Source organism: Ambystoma mexicanum, chromosome 8 (genome assembly GCF_040938575.1).
Source record: "Ambystoma mexicanum isolate Mex_15411 chromosome 8, UKY_AmexF1_1, whole genome shotgun sequence".
Taxonomy (NCBI): domain Eukaryota; kingdom Metazoa; phylum Chordata; class Amphibia; order Caudata; family Ambystomatidae; genus Ambystoma; species Ambystoma mexicanum.
Genome location: NC_090929.1, coordinates 620,031,894 through 620,052,698, shown reverse-complemented (window position 1 = coordinate 620,052,698; position 20,805 = coordinate 620,031,894). Strand labels below are relative to the sequence as shown.

The following is a 20,805-nucleotide window of genomic DNA, read 5'->3' as shown; positions in this document are numbered from 1 at the left end:
TCATAATGAATGTATACGTTGCAGAATGAATGCAATGTTAATCAAATTAGGCACATATGAAATATAAATGAAGGTGTTAAATGGTGCCGTTTCTGTAAAAGGAAGGGCATCATAGAAACAATACAACATCTGTTATTGGCTTGTCCAGCTCTTATGGCCCATCAAATTTAATACATTTCGCAATTTGTACATTCAACGGATTGTGTCAATAGAGAATGGTTATGGCACAATATGATGCATGCAAATACAAGTAGTCTGATCATACGAGTAACAGCTTTTTTAAAAAACATTTGATCTTTCTTAAAGTTAAATGACTAGGATTTGTCTGCTTTATTCAATGTGCAAATACAATGTTATATGAATATGATTGTCATTTTTTTACTGAAATATTTTTGTATGTAAATTAAAATCAATATTATCTTTTTGTATTCCTCTTTGTAAAGGTTTATAAACAAACCAATAAAATAAATAAATTCTTACCTGTATTTTCCCTGTATCTGGTAATAGACTGCTGACTTTGTCCCCTTGATTTCTGTTGTTGGGGAGATTTTTCAGAACCCATTTGTTGTGCTCAGAAGCCCAACCAGTAATGTAGTAAGAATGTTTATAAAGCTTGTTCAAAGCACTCTCAGTGGCATTGTGGCAGAGCAAGTGTCGCTTCACTCTTGATACAGTTAGGTCTATACAAGCACACAACTAAATACAGTACACAAATATGAAATACTTTTAATTAATTGTATATAGAAGTAAAAGGCATCTCCGTAAGGTAAGCAAGCATACAATCCATATCTGGATAGCATTAAAGGTTTATGAGAACCAAACATACTCCAAAACCTAGGGGGGGAGGACATTTATCCAGCAGTAAATACTACACACTTTGCAGGTTATGTCAAAATGGAGTACACATGATTAACATTTAGGCAGAAGGCCCAGTTCACCCGAAATCCTAGTAGAAACAAATGGATGCACTATAGTATAATTGAGCTACAATAGGAACTACATTGTGAGAGAAAGGCAGTGATGGCTGGAGAACGGGGGGAGGCTTTAGGGGGGGCGGGGCAAAGGAACCCTGTCAGTTCAAGAATACGAGTTAATGTCACGTATACAGAATGTTCAGTTCTGAAAAATGTTTCTCATAGAAATCAATGGTACAAGCCCAACAAGTCTCTTGTAGTTATCGGTAAAACGTAAGGTAATGCTATTTATAAACCCCAGGTGCAAGAGACGTGTGAGCTGGGTAGCCAGAGGGACCTGCACAGAAGAATTCCAGACCCTGGCTTCAGTCCCAAAGGCCCCGAGGATGGCTACCTTGTGGCCCCCAAACTCAATATGGTTCTGGGCACAGCAACCAATATCCAACAGGAGCCCAAGACCCTGGAGTGGAGACCAGGAACTACGGAAAGGGGTGTTGGGGTGGGGGTCACATGCCCCGGGACACCAACTCTGTGCTGATGACACGCAGCAGAAACAGCCCAGGGCATTTGGGTGTGTATTGTTGCTTGATCTCTCTCTCTAATTTAAGGCTGAGGGTCTCCTGTCCGGACACGGTTCCAAGTGCAGATGGAGCCCGACACCAGAATTCCAATGAAGACACATTATGTACATCCCTCAACAAGGAGGGCACAGCAGCAGCACTGAAGGAACCGAGGACCCAGCACTTGGGTCACAAGTGGCTCAGGTTGGAAAGCACACAGGTCGGCCAGGTTGGAAGAAACGTCCCTTGACGAGAAACAGACTACAGGCATTGTGTCCCACGATGGAGCATATCAAGGTGCAGGAACACCACCCTCTATTACAGCAAGAAGTAGGGGCTCCCACCTTGGGTCAGCAAGAACAGGAACGCTTTCAGTAGAGCAAAGGGGCTGTGGTTAAGGAGATTCCAGTACAGGAAGGCAGAGCTTCCAGCAATGAACGTTGGAAGTAAGCAGATTATACCTGCAGCAGACACAGTGGAACATCCAAAAGAAAACAGGGTCCAGCAAGGACAGCAGTTCACGTCCGCTTCAGGTGTCTGCCTTTTCAACAGCAAAGCATCCCAAGTAGGGTACAGGGTCCCTCGCTAGCCCTCCATATCGATATAACATTCATGCTGGGGCTGTGTAGGGCACCCAGTCCGCTCATCCAAATTCACGCAGCATTCACATCTTTGCAGTCAGCCGATCAGGTCTGGTCAGATAAAATTCGAAACAATCAGGCACACCAACACAGATTTGGTTTTGGAAGTCAGGAAGACCATAACCCAATCAAAGCCATAACATGCATTCCCCTGAAGCCTTTGTGAGCTCTACTCGGCATTTAGATTGTAAGCTCTTATAACAAAAACGAAGAGCTTGGTGCCCGTTTTAGTAATTCTCTGGAAATGTGAATGCTCACTGCACTTCATCACATGCACCAGGGAATTAATATATGGACAAAAGAGGAATGACAAGTGGAATAATGTATACACTCAATAAGCTTTACTAGGATACATGGCATGCACAGCGTAAAAGTTATGATTAATGCTGGTCTAATGTAGAAGAACCAGAGAAATTCACATTACAACTAGTGGTTAATGTGTTATAACAAATGGGATGCCAACACGTATTCTGTGCTGTCATTGAAACTAAGCAATATTATGATGTATTTATTTCATTGTGTTTTTCTTACATTTAACTTGTCATTCTGTATATTTTTTTTATCATGTACATTTAATTTGGAATCCTCGTTTATTAACTTTGTGTGATGTAAAAAAAGACCTGATGATGGGCAAACCTTGAAACACGTGTCGGCTTGTGACAATAGATCGAACGATTAAAACATTGCTTGTTTGTTTACCTCAACAATTGAAGGTGGCGGATTTGAAACAATGGACTAAGCCTGTTTTATGCATTACAAACCTGATGTTCTTAGGGAGGAATGGGAATGTTTGAAGTTAAGCCTGTTTGAAAAATTCGTTCAGCTCAGAAGGCTGAGTCAAATCGATTGAATAGTCTAAACTGTTTTTTGAACTGTAAAGCGTCCTCCGGTGTTTTTTTTTTTAAACGAGTTCTCTTTACTGATAATGCACATTATGTTAATGTTTTCTCTTTCCTCTCTTCTAAAAGGTATGCCAAGGATAGATTTCAGCAGCATTGCTGTGCCTGGAACTTCTGGCCAGCAGCCAGTCAGGCCATCCCGTCCATCCGCTCCTGACTCTACCACATCTCCTCAGGGACTCGACAATCCTGCAATGCTACGTGAAATGCTGCTCAGTAACCCGCATGAACTCTCTCTACTGAAAGAACGCAATCCACCACTGGCTGAAGCTCTGCTTAGCGGTGATCTGGGTAAGCTTCAGCTGTGGCAAGTTTGCCAAACCTAGATTCAAAGAGTGGAAATCTATCATTACCGCTGGCATTTCCTCTGGGGAAGCTTTCCTTCTGCTTCCCGTCCTATTGTTAATAGTGTAGAGAACAGGGGAAAACGTGTATCGGAACTAACGCACTGTACTGCACATTTTGGCATCTTCAGCTACGTGTAGCTTAGGACCCTAACGTCAACAAGCTCAGGAACTAGATCTGGGCTACAATGTGCCCTGCAAGGTCGCTGTGCATGGGGTTCCAAGCTACAACTCTGACACCCAGTGATACTGAAAGTTTCTGCGGTTGCTTGTCATTTGCTCAACTGCTTCTTTTATTTCAAACCAATAATGATTTTCATGTTATTTACCTTCTGTAATGGCACTGTTTTGTAAGGAACTAATGAATGCAAATGGAACAGAACATTTGACAGTGGTTATGATTAATGCAAAGCTTTTCATCCATGAAATCATAGTATTCTCGTTTTCCAAACCTCCACCGAGCATCTGAAGTAGATTAACCCGGGTGGTGAGTGATGATCTATGCAGTCTGAAATCTGACTTTAACTAATTTCAATCCAAGGCTAAAGTCTATGTAAGGTAGAAGTTTGTTTTTCTTGTTTTTTAAATATTTAATATTTTTGTTTGGAGAGCCATTTTCCCACCTGAAATGAACTTTCTTGTATTTCAGGTGAATTATCTTTTCATTAAAGAAATGTCTCCTGCCATGTCTTGTTGAGGTAGTTAACATGTTCGCAATTGGAGTGCAGGTGTTGAAAATTATTAGAATGATTTTGCATGTCATTTTAATAGGATCCCTCTGAAGAATCGAAGTTCATTTTGTTTAGCTTTTATTTTCTCCAGCTTTAGTGTTTCATGTCCTTGCTACTGGTTTTATTTCTGCCCCGTTATTCTTATAAATCATGCCACATTCGTATTCCCAAACAGTGGGAGTTTTCTACATTTAGTGCAGGATTATAAATTGCTCATAAAATATGTAAACTAGACTTGTGTTCAACCATTACTCAGCAAGCGTGATGCTAGAAGTGGCATATCCTTGTGCAGTTCTACACCGTCTCCATTTGAGTTTCTATGTCTTTATTTTTGTAGTGGAATGGTTTTGCTTGTGATTCCTTAACCTTCACCTGCCCTGTTCTTGATTAACACTTTCCTGTTTTATTCACCACATGTCTGGCTTCAAATGGTGCCCACTTTGCCACAGCTTGTTCACATTAGCTGACCTATATCCATGGTGTCTCCCGCCTTACTGTTTGGTAGATCATTGCAACAAAATGCTTGCAAAATCGGTTGTTGTGCAGTCAGCCTGATGCTTGATTCCAGAATTCTACCGCTGACTTTATTCTACTTTATAAGTCTTTAGAGCACAACAAACAAACTCATTTGTCAGACCCAGATTTCAGTGTACCTGGTGACTATGCCACAGCCTTCTCCGCTGCCTCGCCTTCTCCCAAATGGCGGTGTAGGTTCTCCGTGCCCATTTGTAAGGCTCCCAGAAAAGTAAGGTCGCACTGCTTTGGTTTCTCCAAACTGACCATTATTTTTGGCTGAAGACGAGCCTGCTCCCTCTCTCCTAGTGACCAGCCAAACCTTACTTTGGTTTCTTTTGACCCTCTTTGGTTTCTTCTGACCCTGACAACTTTTCCATCTGGAATTTTGGAAAGGGGCATGATACCCCTTCGTCCCCCAGCAACTGAGACCTCACCCTTCCCTTCTGGTAGTGAAGTTCCCTTCCCACCCTTTTATACTCTGGCCCCCCTTCTTTTTTCCTGGGATTAAGTCTGTATCCTTTGCCTGCTGGGCGAGGGGTCAAATCTAGCTCCTTCTCTGAACTCTATGCACAAAGCAACCGAGTGGTAGAATCTAGCTTTTCTGCCAGCAGTCAGAAGTTAAGTATAGCTCCTCTTCTGACTGTTGCATTTCCATGTCCTCTCCGTGGATTAAACATAAGCTTTGTCCGGGAGAATGGACCTGCCAGGGAAAAGGCAGATAACCCATTCCTTCAAACTGCAGGGTTTGAAATTGAGGGGAACTGGCAGCTATTTAGCCCGTGCTTGTAGCCTTAAAGAGCCTGGTTAGCTGGACACGAGCAGCTACCGATGACTGCTGCCAGACTTGCCAGCAATTCAAGTGGCAAACTCTTTGGGAGTGTCGTTCAAAGCGTTGGGCTTTGTATGCCATGCACGCAGTTACAGAGGTGACTGTCACATTTTCCACACCTGACATCAAAAGGAAGTCTCCTGCCAGCCGTCTACTGCCTTCACGTTTTTGGCAGCCTTATTGGACACATAGATATTGGCCAAGATGATATACGCCAGGCTCATACTCTGGTTCAACCACCAGTTAGAGATGGCAACATCAGTATGTCCTTTCCTTCTCCAAGATGGTGTCTCCCTGGGAAATAGACATAGATACGTTGACTATATAAACCTTGCACACTTTCTTTTTTTAAAACAATTTTTATTTTATATAACGCACCAAACATTACAATACTTGGGACTTCCATATTCAAATTCAACTTCATAACGTTACAATCAGCATTCTTCAGTCCCGTTCCCTCCCTACGCCCCAACTTGAGCCGATATGTCCATGTCATCAGCCTGTGATTCTTCAGGTGGCTTTATCGTCGTCTCTTTATCAGCATCACTCTGATGGGACTGGGGCGGGGCCTCTCATAGTAGCCACCAGCTGCCTCCATTCAAGTAGGGGTCCTACCTCCTCCCCTCCTCTGCAAACCGTGTCAAACCAAACAGCCGTTTCTGCCTCTGCCCATTTTAAAAGGTCAGCCCACCACAACTCTATCCTTGGCCTCTGGGTTGCCTTCCAGCACATTGCTATCCTTCGTTTGGCCAGGATGTATGCTAGGTCTTTCATTTTGCTTATGTGCCTTAAGTTGCGTGGCCTAGGGAATCCCCCCAACATGCATGCCCAGGCCGACTCCACCTCCAGTGTAATACCGATTCCTGCTAAGCGTGTCTTCAATTCTAACCAAAACCTCCCCACCTCAGGGCAGGCCCAGAACATGTCTAGTAGCCCAGCCTCATCCTCCCCGCACCTAGGGCATTTCTGAGTTTTTTGGCCACCAAACCTGGCGATCTTACTGGGGGTGAGGTATGCTCTATGTGTGACATATAATTGGATTTGCTGGAGCCTTGCGTTCCGGGACACTTTGGGCTCTTTCCCAGAGCCCATCCGACATGGGCTCTCCCACCTCTTCCTCCCAAAGTTGTCTCCATGGGGTCAATTCCTTCCCCACCTTGGACCCCAACAGCTCGTATATGCGGGAAATCTCATGCCCACCCTCTGAAATATCATATATCGCCTCCATGGTGGCATCCGGTTGTCCGGTGAGCACCGCTGTTGGGCACTTCACTCGCACTCTCTTGACAATTCTGGTGTAAGTTATATACTGCCCCTTATGCACCCCAATATCTTCTATCAGGTTTGGGAACTCTAATGCCTCCCCTTCTAGCCATATGTCTCCCAGGGTGGCCAGGCCCACTGGTTCCCAGTACTTGCGGACCCCTTGTATCAGCTAGGGATCCTCTCCACATAGTGCTGCTAGCGGCACCTGCATAGAGTACGGAACCGGGTATCCCGCCATCTGCCACACTCTGTGCCATTTCTCCCACCCGAGTGCCAGCAGCCCTGCCGTCCCCAGGACCCTTGGCTTGGACAGCCACACCACTTCTCTGAGGAAGAAGGGGGGTCGGTTCCTCGCACAGCAGCCTGGATTCTGCCGTCTCCTCGTCTGACAGCCATCTCGCTACATACTGCAGCTGCCCTGCCAGATAGTATAGCTCAAAATTTGACAGATTTATCCCTTCCCTGTCAGACGAGTTTTGTAGTTTTCCAAAGGGCCACCCTGTTCCTGGAGTTGTTCCAAATGAAGCCCCTACACAGGCTATGGAGGCTAGCGAAAATGCACCTCGGGATCACATGCGGGATGTTAACAAAGAAATGCAAGAGTCTGGGCAAGACTACCATTTTAAGCAGAGCAGCTCTCCCCATCATAGCCAGGGGTAGCCTGGACCAGAATCCCATGCTGTTTTTAATTCCTTCTACTGCTTTTACCGTATTGCATATGTTCTTCTGCCGTATGGTATATGTCAATTCCGAAGTATCGGAACGACTTGGTGTGCCAAGGTATTGGTAATATTGGCAAGCTCCCGGGCAGGACAAGCTTGTATCTCCCCAGGGGGAACACGCTAGACTTCTTGGGTTTAACCGCTATGCCGGAGAGATCGACAAATTGCGCCATCACGTGCAGAATATATTGCATGTTCTCTTCTGGGTAGCACAAATACAACAGTATGTCGTTCGCATATAAAGAAACAAGATGCATGCCACCCGCAGTACGGATACTTATCTCCTCGTATTGATGTCTTAGACGGATGGCCAGTGGCTCCAGCGCTAATATGTATAAAATGGGCGACCACGGGCAGCCCTGTCTAGTGCCTCTGCTTAGTTGCCATTTGTCCGATATGATAGCACCCGTTTTGACCCAGGCGATCGGGGAGCTGTATAACATTTTCACCCACCTGAGGTACCCCAGCCCCATTCCATAGCCCTCTAAGGTCGCGATCAGCCAGGGCCATCTCACTGAGTCGAAGGCCTTGATCGCGTCTAGTGAAACTATTGCCAATTCACCTGGGTCTTCTTTTGTTTGGCCAGTGATATGATGCAGTCTTCTGAGATTATCAGTTATGTTCCTGCCCGGGACGTAGCCCGTTTGGTCGGTATGTATCAGTTTACCAATGACGGCCTTAAGCCTATTTGCCAGTACAGCAGTGAGGATTTTACTATCCTGATTGAGCATCGATAAGGGTCTGTTCGACCCGCAGTCCGTGCTAGGCTTGCCCGGCTTCAGAAGCGGAATAATCACTGCCTCTCGCAGGGTCTCTGGTAGCCTGCCTTGCTCGTACGACTCGATGAGCATGGCCAGCAGCGAGGGAAGCAACTCTTGTTTATAGGTTTTATAGAATTCACTCGGAAGCCCATCCGATCCAGGGGCCTTACAGGTGGGCAGGTGGTGAACCACTAGTTTGAGTTCTTCCATTGTAATAGGGGCGTCCAGGTCTGCTCGTTCTGCCTCATCTAGGGTGGGTAGGCCCATATCCCTCCAGTGTTACCTGGATTTTGTGGTCTCTTGAACCGCCTGGGTCCTCATAAAGATGTTTCTCGAGCATGGGGTCTGGCATGGATTCACATGCTCATGAATATTCCCCGTCGTCAGGCTGGGAATCCTCGGTAAAGAAAAATCAGTATCAGTTTCGTTTCTGATCTGTCTTTCGTAGTAGTAACCAATCACTGATCTCTGCGTCATACTGACCACAGCCAATGACTGCCATCTCCCTAAGCCCCGCCTCTGGCAGCCATCTTCAGATTTTTACCGCACGTTCAAGTGTTGGGATCCTCGTGCTATTGCTCTCGAGCTTTAGTGCTTTTTTCGCGCTTTTTCTTAGGAAAATGTTCTCTTTTTCGGTAAAAAGAGCCTCAAGCTCCACCGTTTCTTAATCCGATCAACAGGGACCCGTGTCGGATTCTTAAGATTTCGTCGAGCTACGCTTTTGGAGGACTCCAGAAGTTTCTCAGGCCCATCTCGATCATGGCCCAGGAGAATGGAAGCTCGACGCCCGGAAAGCTGTTCAGGGTCTGCCCTGGATGCCAGCTTCAGAATGTCTTTAAGGAGGACGAACACTCCCTTTGCCTCTACTGCCTGCATGAGGACAAGACGCACGTGGAGAAGGACTGTGCGTTTTGCGGCAATATGTCGGAGCGGACCATGAAGGACCGCCATCTGCGTCTCGCCAACTGGCTGGAAGGGAAGAGCCCGTCAGGCGAGAAGAAGAAGAAGTCCGAGCGGTCTTCTAAGACCTTTGAGGGTGCCCTGGCGACGGGGGTCCAACAGAAGGCCAAGCACCGCGAGTCCGCTGGCACTGGGAGCGCCGAACGGTCGGGCTCTACGGGCGCCAGGCAGGGCGCATCCTCCCCGGCGCCATCAACCACGAGCCAACGCTCTGGCTCGGGTAAGAGGAAGGCCGAGCACCCGGCGAAGCTCCTGGAGAGACCCCGGTCAAGCTCGAAGGCCCCATCGGAGGGGGAGCGAGGCGGTGACCCTCCCCCCAAGGAGAAGGTGGTGAGCGCACCTAAGGTGGTGAAAGCCTTAATGCATCCGGCCAAGGCCTCTATCGAGACAGTCGCGGCGGCCCTGGCTCAGCCTGTGGAGTCTACACCAGTGGTGGCGACCTCGGGGCCCAGAATCTCCCTGCCACCGCGAAGGGAGTCCTCTTTCATGCCCATCGACAGGACCCCTGTAAAACCTCCGACAGAGAAGAAAAAGGGGGGGCAGGAGGTCGTCGTGGATTCGGCCTCAACCTCTGAGGAGGAACTGATCGAAGTCTTAGGCCACGGCGCTGGTGTGGAAGAAGACCATCCTGTCGGGAGGGACCCCGACGTAGGGGCGACGAGAACGTCGAGGGTGCCGACGGGGCTCCTGACCGCCCATCGGAACCCCCTCAACCAGTGCCGCAAGACAACTCGGCAGCCATTTTGTTGGCTATACAGTCCTTCTGCTCGGAGATAAGGACGAGACTGCCGTTACCACCAACGGAGGAACCGCTCCCGACGGGGGACCCAGAGCCAGGCCCTTCTGGGAGCCCTCCCCTTAAGAGAAGAAGGATTCATCCGCCACCTCCTTTTCAACCATCGCGCCCTGCTCAGCCCTCCTCCCCGTCCACGACACGTGGGGATGATACGGGGACTGACACGGCCACGACGGGTACAGACGACGAGGTTTACGACGAGGATCTCACGTCGTCACCTCCCCCCCGGGCTTCCCCGCCCGACGAGATTGGATCGTTTCACGCCATGATCGCCAGGGCATCCGAGCTTTTCCAGCTCTGCCCGGAAGAGAAGAAGGAAGGTTTCCTTTATCAACGGCGCAAGGCTAAGAGGAAGACGGTCCTCGCTGTACCTCTACTAGACGATATCTGGGATGAGGGTCTCTCCCTCCTCAAGAACCCATCCACGACGCTGGCGAGAAGGGGTCGGTACGAGAAGAAGTACCGGGTCCCGGACGCGGCCCCCTTGTGCCTTCAGGCACAGCCGACCCCGGACTCGGTCGTCTCCGCGGCGGCCAGGAAGAAAGCGGGGGGGGGGCTCGGCCTCTAGGTCAACCTCCCCGCCGGACGGCGAGGGAAAGAAATTGGACACGATGGGACGCAGAGTCATCTCATCGGCAGCTACAACGATTAAGGCTGCCAACGCCTTGGCTATCGTAGCCCGCTACGACAGGGAGTTGTGGTACAAACTCGCCCCCCTGCTGGACTTCCTACCAGACGACAAGAGGGCGGAGGCCCTAGAGATCTTGCAGGAGGGAGAAGTGGCGTCGGACCACGCCATTACGATAGCGACGGACATCGCTGACACTGGATTTTGCCAGTTGGGCAACAGCGTGTGCCTTAGGCGGCGTGGATGGCTCAAGGCTACTGACTTCCGTCAGGACGTGCAGACCAGAGTCTTGGAAATGCCATTTGACGGGAACAACCTGTTTGGGAAAACAGTGGACGATTCCCTACAAGCCATCAAGGCGGACACGGAGACGGCCCGGGCTCTTGGTGTTCTCCAGAAATGGCAGCCGCCCTTTCGGAGCGGCGGAGGCAAACAGGGTGCGGCGGATTTTCCACCTATCGTCAAGCCGCCCGTTCGTCGTCACAGGAAGCCTACAGGGGACGAGGCAAGTCAGGCGGACCCCGCCGTCGTCGCCAAGGAGGACAAGGCGGCAAAGCCTCGTCGAAGCAGGACTGAACCGGCCGTGGGGTCGGGCCCCCACCGAAGCACCCCGGTGGGAGGCCGGCTGGCGAGCTTCGTCAGCGTGTGGGAGTCCATCTCCACGTCCGTTGGGTGCTGGACGCCCTGGTTCAGGGTCACGCGCTCGAGTTTCTAAAGAGGTGCACGCGCGCCCCCCCTGTGGCCAGGAAGGAACATCCCGTCCCTCAACTTCTCTTGGAGGTAAAGGCGATGCTCAAGAAGGGCGCCATCGAGCTCGTCCCAAAGAGGCTTCGGGGCTCCGGAATTTACTCAAGATACTTTCTCGTGAAGAAGAAGACTGCTGGATGGCGTCCCATCCTGGACCTACGACGACTGAACAAATTCATCAAGGCACAGAAGTTCCGGATGGTCACCCTCCAACACGTCCTGGGTCAGCTGGAGGAGGGCGATTTCCTGTCGTCGTTGGATTTGGAGGATGCCTACTTCCATATCCCCATCCTAAAGGGACACCGAAAGTTTCTCAGATTCGTGGTCCAAGGGCGTCACTACCAGTTCAGAGCCCTTCCCTTCGGATTGAGGTTGGCACCCAGGGTGTTCACCAAGTGCCTCGCACCGGTGGCGGCGCAGCTGTGCCGAGAGGGGATCCACGTCTACCCCTACCTGGACGACTGGCTCATCCGAGCAAAGACGAAGGAGCTCGCCGCGGAGCACACGGCAAGGACCGTCCAACTACTCACAGACCTGGGATTCTCCATAAACTACGCCAAGTCCCACCTGGTGCCCGCACAAGACGCACTGTTTCTGGGAGCGAAGCTCGACACAGTGTCGCTTCTGGCCTCTCCGTCGGAGGAAAGGACGAGGGCCATCTTGGGCAAGGTGCAGCGGATGCTGGTTGCGGACGCGGCCAGGGTGAGGTCCATCAAGTCCCTCCTCGGAATGATGTCTTCTTGCATTTATCTCATCCGCCTGTGCAGGCTTCGGATGCGCCCGTTGCAGGAGTTCCTGGACGCGCGCTGGATCCAGACGACGGGCGGCTTCGAGGACAGGATCACACTCGACGAGAGTTTCCGACGAGCGATCCGGTGGTGGGGCACCCGCGCGCATCTGACGGCGGGCATGGTCTTCCAGAGCCCCGGGCCACCAGAAGACAGTGACCACGGATGCCTCCCTGGAAGGGAGGGGAGCGCCCACCGAAAACCTGCACGCGAGGGGTCTTTGGCTGCCGGCGGAGAGGTCCCCTCATATCAACGTCCTGGAACTCCGTGCAGTGTTTTGGGCCCTCAGGTCCTTTCTTCCGTCCCTCAAGGGCAGGGTGGTGAGGATCTTCACCGACAACACCACCACCATGTTCTACATCAGGAAGCGGGGCGGTACCAGATCCCCAGCCCTGTCCAAGGAGGCACAGGATCTGTGGCATTGGGCCGTCGCCCAAGGGATGTTTCTGGTGCCGTTTCATCTGGCAGGAATAAAGAACACCATCGCCGACTTGCTCAGCAGAGAGCTGCGCTCGTGCCACGAGTGGGAACTACGACAGGATCTAGTGGACCGCCTCTTCCGACGGTGGGGCACACCCCAGATCGACCTGTTCGCGACGGCGACGAACTCCAAGTGCCGGAGGTTCGCCAGCAGGTTTCCCCAGCCGAGGAGCATGGGCGATGCTTTCTCGTTCCCCTGGGAGGGCCTGTTCCTATATACGTTCCCTCCATTGCCGCTACTGATCCGGCTCATCAACCAGCTCAAGAGGTCACGGTGCAGGATGATCCTCGTCGCACCTGCGTGGCCGAGGCAGATATGGTTCCCGGACCTTCTGGACTTGTCAGCGTCCCCGTCAATCAAACTGCCAGTGGACGCGGATCTTCTCTCCAGGGAAGGAGGCGCCATCCTCCATCACGACCCGAAGTCGCTGAACTTGCAGGCCTGGCTCCTGCAGCGTTAGAGTTTGGAGGTTACGACATACCGGCCGACTGCAGAGAGGTTCTTGCAAAGGCCAGGGCGTCCTCCACTCTTAAATGCTACGGACACAAATGGAAGAGGTTCTCTGTCTGGTGCCACGCACAGAAGATTAGCCCTCTACGGATTACGGCTCCTCAAGTACTGCCGTACCTGCTGACGCTGGCCAAGGCTGGACTGGCGCACGCTTCTATCAAGATTCATCTTGCTGCGATCTCCCGATACACCAGAACCACGGGACGGACGTCTTTGTGGTCTCATCGTCTGGTGAAAGAATTAATGAAGGGACTGTTCAGATCGTTCCTACCGGTGAAGGCCCAGGCCCCGGCGTGGGAGCTCAACGTGGTGCTGACCAAGCTCATGGGACCTCCGTTCGATCCTCTGCACTCGGCTCCGTTGAAGTTCTTGTCGTGGAAAACAGCGTTTCTTGTGGCCATCACCTCCGCACGACGAGTGGGAGAGATCCAGGCCCTTTCCTGCAAGCCCCCGTACTTGACTTTTCACGACACTAGGGTAGTGCTCAGGACGCACCCCTCCTTCATGCCCAAGGTGCCGTCGCACTTCCACCTCAACGAACCCTTGGTGTTGCCTGTTTTCTTCCCTTCGTCGCCGGCTGAAAGGACTTTGCACTCGCTGGATGTGGCTAGAGCGCTGAAGTTCTACGTGGACCGCACAAAGAGTTTTCGGAAGACGTCACAACTTTTTGTGAACTTTGGATCTGTCAATCAGGGGAAGGCTCTCTCGAAGACTTCCATTTCCAGATGGCTCTCCGGCTGTATCATGTACTGTCATCGGTTGGCAAACCGACCGCTGCCTGGCCGTCCGAGAGCCCATTCCACCAGAGCGATCGCAGCTACCACGGCGTTCCTATCAGGTGTGCCCTTGCTGGACATCTGCAGGGCTGCTACGTGGAGGTCGACGCACACCTTCACGAAATTCTACTGCGTCGATCGGGATTCCAGGGAGGAGTCCAGGGTCGGCCAAGCAGTGCTGCGCAACCTGTTCGCCTAAGGTGAGCCTGGTGAGGAGGTAAGAATTGCTTAATGTTGAGTTTTTTGATGTAATGCTTAATGTTGAGCCTTTGCCACCTCCCGTGGTTGTGCATGTGTGTACTGCTATGTATTCTTTTATTCATGAGCATGTGAATCCATGCCAGACCCCATGCTGGAGAAGGAACAAGTTACTTACCTGTAACTGTTGTTCTCCAGCATGGGTCTGGCATGGATTCACATGCAAACCCTCCCGCCTACCCCTCTGCGGCTCTTCACTTGGTCATACTGCCTCTTCACGTGCTACCAAATCTGAAGATGGCTGCCAGAGGCGAGGCTTAGGGAGATGGCAGTCATTGGCTGTGGTCAGTATGACGCAGAGATCAGTGATTGGTTACTACTACGAAAGACAGATCCGAAACGAAACTGATACTGATTTTTCTTTACCGAGGATTCCCAGCCTGACGACGGGGAATATTCATGAGCATGTGAATCCATGCAAGACCCATGCTGGAGAACAACAGTTACAGGTAAGTAACTTGTTCCTTATAGAATCTCAGGAACTCTTCATTCACCCCCTCCTGGGTATTCTGGGTCCGTCCTCCCTCCCCTTTGATTTCCCTGATCACCGTTCGCGGCGTCTCGCTCTTGTATAGCCAGGCCAGCAACCTGCCCGGCTTATCTCCCCCTGCATGCTGTCTCTCCACATATTTCTTATAGCTTAATTTGCATAACATGTCCCAGCATTCCCCACTAGCTTGTTGTAGCTGCCCTATCCTGTCTGTCATCATTAGAGGTGCCTTCCTTACGCATTCTGCCCTCTAGCTCCTCAATTCCCTTCAACTCCTGCTTTATGCCCCCCTGGAGCCTCCTAGACTTCGATAGGGCAACCCCCCGCAAAACCACCTTAAACGCCTCCCATACAGTTTCCATAGAGCTGACACTGCCAGTATTTATCTCAAAATACTCAATGATCGCCTCTCTTAAATCCTCCCTAAATCCCGGGTCCTGCAGAGCCTTGGTTCTGAGTTGCCAAGTGGGAATCTGTGCCCTGAGAGGTTGGTGTTGCCACTCCAGGACCAGGGGGGGGGAGTGGTCCGAGAGCACCCTGGCTTTGTATTCCGTGCCTTCCATCTCTCCTGCCAACTCTGTGGAGGCGAACACATAGTCTAATCTTGTATGAAGGTCGTGTGGTGCCGTATAATGCGAATATTGTCTATCTACTGGATGCAGCTGCCTCCAGACGTCGGCTAGGTCGAAGTCTCTCAGGAGGGCCTGTAGCACCTTTGCTGCTGGGTTGGGTTTTTCTATCTTACTATCCGATCTGTCAACCTTAGGATTAAGTACACAGTTAAAGTCTCCTCCCCACAGGATCCCACCACCCAGCAGAGGGCTGATTTTACCGTACAGGGTCCTAAAGTAAGCCGCTGTGTCCTGGTTAGGGGCGTATAAGTTTACAATGCACACTTCTCGGTTTTCCAATATACCCTTCACAACGATCAATCTGCCGTCTGGGTCACCCATAATCTGAAGCAGCTGAAATGGTACCTGCGGCGCCACCCAGATGATAACTCCTCTAGAGTAGGCGGAGTATGTGGCTCCCACCAGGCACCCCCTCCACTTCTTCTTGACCGCCTCCAATTTCTCCCTGGTGAGGTGGATCTCTTGTAATAATGCTATATCAATCCTCATCCTTTTCAAATACATCATCACCTTGTTACCTTTCAGATAGCTGTTGAGGCCCCTGACATTCCAGGTAACCACTCTAAGGCACCCTGGCGCCATAACCACGATATCCCGCTCTCCTTCTCCGCCTCTTATCTCGCCCGTTATGATTCACGTTTTGGCTCAATACCCTTTCCTTCCCATCAAACTTCCCCTCCCACCCACTTCCCAACACCCCATTCCCCAACTTCAAACCACTGCACACCCCCTTGCCCTCCCCCCATCCTCGGCCCCAACCCCAACAAGTACCCAGCTCCATCCCTGGATCTCAGGCCCCCCCCCCCCGTTTGGTTCTGTCCTAGAAAGCCCAGGCCCAGAACCTAGCAGGGTGTCACCGGACTACCAGTGACCTAACTAAACTACTCGTTATGGGGGAATGAGGTCATGCTCCTATCTCTATATCAAAGTTTCCAGCGCCACCGTATCATACTTATAACTGTAGCTCTAACAATACTCCTCCGCCAGTTATATGCAATGCTATATTCAAGTCCCATTGTCATATGCTGCAGCACCTTGGGCGCTACAGACGCGTGTTACTTATCTCCACCTTTGGTTCGCTGGATATCTGGTTCTTGGGGACAGCTCTGCGCGTCCAACCATCCCATGGCATCCTCTGGGGTGTCGAAAAACAAGGTTCTCCTCTTGTGGAATACCTTCAGTTTAGCTGGGTAGAGCAGCATGTACTTGTGGCCCGCTTCCCGCAATCTTCTTTTCACGGACACAAAGTTCATGTGGCTGTGCTGTACTTGCAAAGTATAATCCGGGTATGCCGTTATGTTCGCTGCCCCTCTTTGTATCGTGCCACCCTTCTGAAAGTGTTCAAGAATTTTTTCCCGGTCTGGGTAGTTTAGGATCTTAGCGATCACTGGCCTAGGAGGGTTTCCCGGCAGCGGCTTCCTCATCAATGCCCTGTGCGCCCTCTCTACAGCGAACCCCTGGGACAGGACTCCCCCAGTTATCTCCTGTACTAGCATAGACTCGATGTATTGCGTAGGGTTAGTTCCCTGAGCTCCTTCTGTCAATCCGACAATGCAAAATATTGTTTATTGGGGCGCGTCCGTCTGTCTCCTCTGCCCTATTTTCTAGGTTGCCCACACGTTGCACTAGGGCGTGAAGTCCAGATTTATGGGCCGCACAGGCCGCCGTGTTCGGGGCCACCTCTTTTTCCAGGTTCCCTGTGCGCTCAGCCAGCGATCTTACGTCTTGCCGGAGAAGATTTATGTCCTCCTGCACTGCTCCAACTTTGAGCTCAAGTGCAGCTTTCAATTCGGTCATTGCCAGATCCAGTTTAGTCTCCCAGGCCACTTTCAGGTCTGCAATCGCCGCAAGTACCTCCTATTTGCCCATAGTATCTGGGCCCCTGTCGAGGTCTTGTCTTTCTTCCTGGCCCCTTCAGCGCCTGGTGGTGTTTTGGCAAAATCATCCAGTGTGGGCTGCTTGCCTTTCTGTCTGATGGGTTTGTTGGACATCTTGATGCGTCAGGTTTAAGTGGGCCGGCCCCAACGCTTGCGGTCCTCTTTTAGAGCGTGCCAAGTTGCCTAAAGTGTCTGGGCCCAGCCCGATCGTATCAGGGGTGTCCTCCGGCAACTTATCTTATTTCCAGAATGGACTATGTCCTCCCATGTAACCATGTGGGTTCATTCCTTCCTCACGGAACTCGGGTTCCTGCCCCAGTCGAATGCCGCTCCAGTCATGCCCTGGGTATTCATCAGTTTGCACACGCAATTCCGGCCGTCGTGGACAGTTTCTGCATGGCTTTTAACCGGATCAATTCAGGATCAGCAGGAGCCCCTCGGTGGACACGTCCTCTTACATGGCCTTGTAGCCACGCCCCCTTCAGCCTATTCAAATAGTTGTCCAGCCTTTGGTAGCGCATGCATTAGGGTCGCAAGGGGTGTCCCCCATGCAGGGCGATCACCTGATGTTGCGTAGGCCTTACAGTGAAGCTCCTCCTTCTTTAGCCCAACATCCGCTGGCTAGGGATTGCATCACGTGCGCAATCATGCACTTTCTGTGGGAGCAGTAATATGCTCTTTAAGTCATTACAAGCCTTCCTCGTTAGCTGCCTTTGCCTGGCAGACTCCAGCCGACACGTTGCGCTCACAGTCACTGTTGTGCTCGGGCAAATACAATGTATCCGATCAGTTCTTAGAGCCCTTTGTCTCACAGTAGTTCAACTGCGCATCACGCTCCCAAATTTCTTGTGCACTTTCTATTACTGTGGCCACTCGGGGACACAATGTTGCCGCCTCCTTTGTGTAAGCAGGGGAGCGTGTGCAGCCGACCAGCGTTCCTCGCGGGCACAACACATCCCGCTTCGATGCTTGGGGGGGAGGGGAGGGAGAGACCTTTTCACTTGAGATGTAGCTCCATGTCCCATTCCTTGTTGCTCCATGAGATCATCCCATTCGCGCTACTGTTGCAGAGTACGCTGCAAGATAATTGTTGGTGATTGTATATGTGCGAGTGGCGCATGCACCTATCTCAGCTGAAACTCCTTCTCTGCATTGCTTCCAGTGTCGTTCAATACTGTGTATACCGGTGAGAAGGGGCTGCCTTCCCAACCATGTACACATCGGTGTTGGGGTTCACTTCGTTTCACCTCTTTATTTTCGCCCGGAGGACTCCCTGTTTACAGAATCCAGTTGTCGTGTGTGGCTGTAAACTCCCAATGTTGTGAGGCATTCTTGGTTGCAGCTAGCCGTCCCAGACACTTTCCGGTCCCGTTTCGTCGGCTCTGAGGCGCCCCTTTGTCTTCAGTTGTTTCACGGGCGCCATTTTGTTTGCATCGCGTCAGAGGTCCGACTAGGCGATCCTTGTCGTATCTGTCATTCTGTACCTTTATTCTTCACCGGAGTAAGCACCACCTGTGCACCACCTGTTCACACAGCAGCAGTGATGTTTATAGCCGGAATGTGTCAGTTTCCACGGGTGCTCCTGCAGGATATTGTAGGATCATCAGGAGATGTACGGAAACACAACCTAGTCCATGGCTCCTTAGCCAAGCCCCAACCTTGCACACTTGTATGTGTGCGTCTTGCAAAAGATGATTACAATCCATGTCATAGCAGATGACTGCCATGAAACCCTACAGATCTTTCACGAACTTGGACCAGTATCATCAGTTATGAGGTATTTAGAAGTACTTTTGTATTGTCAAGACTTGTTCTATTTTTTTTTTTAAACTTTAATTATTGGTTGTGGTACACGTCATTGCAACACATCACAATACAAGCAGATATCACTGAGATGAGTAACTTAAACATATATCGTATCAAACAATTCACAGACTCAATGCACATCGGGGCCTTGTGGGGCTTCCTTCAGCTGAAACCATTTCGCATGAATATCCACTAAACGGGTCCGATATATCTTTGGGTCTGCTCGAACTTGGAAGTGACATCACGTATTGTTCCTCACACTCATTAACATATGACGATTCTTTAAGGAAATGGTTTACTCGTGGTGCGTGTGGGCTCTTCCAGTTCTGAAGCATACACTTCTTGGCCACTGCACATGAAACATTGAACAGTCTTCTGGTTACCTCTGCCCTTTTACCTATGTCCCCAAACAAGTACTTTGAAGGGATTGTGTCCTCCGACGTATTTCTCATCTTTGATAGATCTCCCAGCTTGCTGGCCTCAGAATTCTTTTTTCAGTAGAGGGCGCTGCGCGTCGACGTCCCTCGAGCTGATGGCCCTCGACGGCCTCCGTATCGGCGCCGATGTCACGACGCGTATAAATAGACTCGCGCAGCGTCTGTTGCTCAGTTCCGTTTTTCCGTGCTTCGTGGGGCCTCGGAATATCGTTGCTCAGTTCTTTAGTCAAATATATCAATATATTCCTCGTGAATACCAACTCTTACTCGATGGCTTCCTCACCCGAACCGACGACTCCACGGTCCGGCTTCAAAAAATGTCGAGACTGTGGAAAGAAAATGTCGTTGACGGATCCTCACAGGATCTGTTTGTGGTGCCTGGGAATCGAGCACCATTGTTCGGAGTGCGAGGACTGCATGTCCATGACGGCAAAAGCCTTGAAGGAGCGTAAGGGGAAGCTCGAGAGAGGTAAGGCAGTTAAAACTTCTTCGAAAGTTTCCTCGGCGGAGTCGAGACATTTGTCTCCTCGCCATCACAAGACATTCACGCTCTAGGTCTCGAAGCAGTTCCCATCACTCTTCGGGATCTAAGCATTCATAAAAGAGACGTTGAAGATCCCCTTCCTCGTCTTTGTCGTCTTCCGTTTCCCCAAAAAGGGTCTCCTGCCCCACAAAACATAGCTCTCAGGCTGAGTGGGAGGAATTCAAGAAAAAGATGCTAAGCGTCTTCGAGAAAGCAGCCTCGACCCTCTCGAAGACTGCTGAGGGTGATACCCTGGGTGAAAGACCCGAAAAATCAAAAAGCTGCGAGTCGCAGTACCCGGTGAAAGAAGCCACTCGAGAGTGTCACGAACCCTTGAGTAAAGGCAAAGTTGCGTCTTCGAAAGCCGTCGTAGAAGATCCCTTCGACACATAGATCGTCAACGCCGTTATCGAAGGGTTCTTCGACGCACAGGTCAGTCGAGTCGACGCTGAGAAAGGATAAACCCACGGCCACCTCACAGCCAGTGGCCATACCCAGAGCCTCAAGCACGAGAATGTCGTCGACAACCTCGAGTAGAATCCTGATACTCTCGAGTTCGTCGAGGCCTCTACCACCTTTCTCAACGCCTTTTTCGATGGCTTCAAAGCCTTTAACGTCTCAGCCAATCATGACGAATTTGGCTCCTTCTGCTCTGGAAATGGGATTTATACCATTTTCAAGACCTGATCACTCCAGAGTCCTATCTTCTATTTATGAAGAAGGGGAGGATTCGCATCAGGAAAGACCTTTTGAGTTGCAGGGATCTGCAACTCCTGCACCAGAGGAATTTACCTCTGAGGAAGGTAGGTTGAAAGACCTCCATGAATCCCTACAGGAAGCAAGTGGGTTGGACACTTCCCCAAAAGTGGAATTTGCCACACCAGACCCAGGGGAACATGCTGAAACCCCTTAT

At 50.7% G+C, this 20,805-nt stretch overlaps 1 protein-coding gene across 2 annotated transcripts in view; it reads left to right on the top strand.

The window, feature by feature from the left end:
- The window catches only part of LOC138472243 (protein DDI1 homolog 2-like), a 996,683-nt gene that overhangs the window by 279,338 nt on the left and 696,540 nt on the right, over positions 1 to 20,805 (top strand). For both annotated transcript variants that reach the window (XM_069610322.1, XM_069610323.1), the window contains exon 3: positions 3,084 to 3,305. In XM_069610322.1, the coding sequence (XP_069466423.1) occupies positions 3,084 to 3,305 (222 nt within the window). The remainder of the gene's footprint in view (positions 1 to 3,083; positions 3,306 to 20,805) is intronic.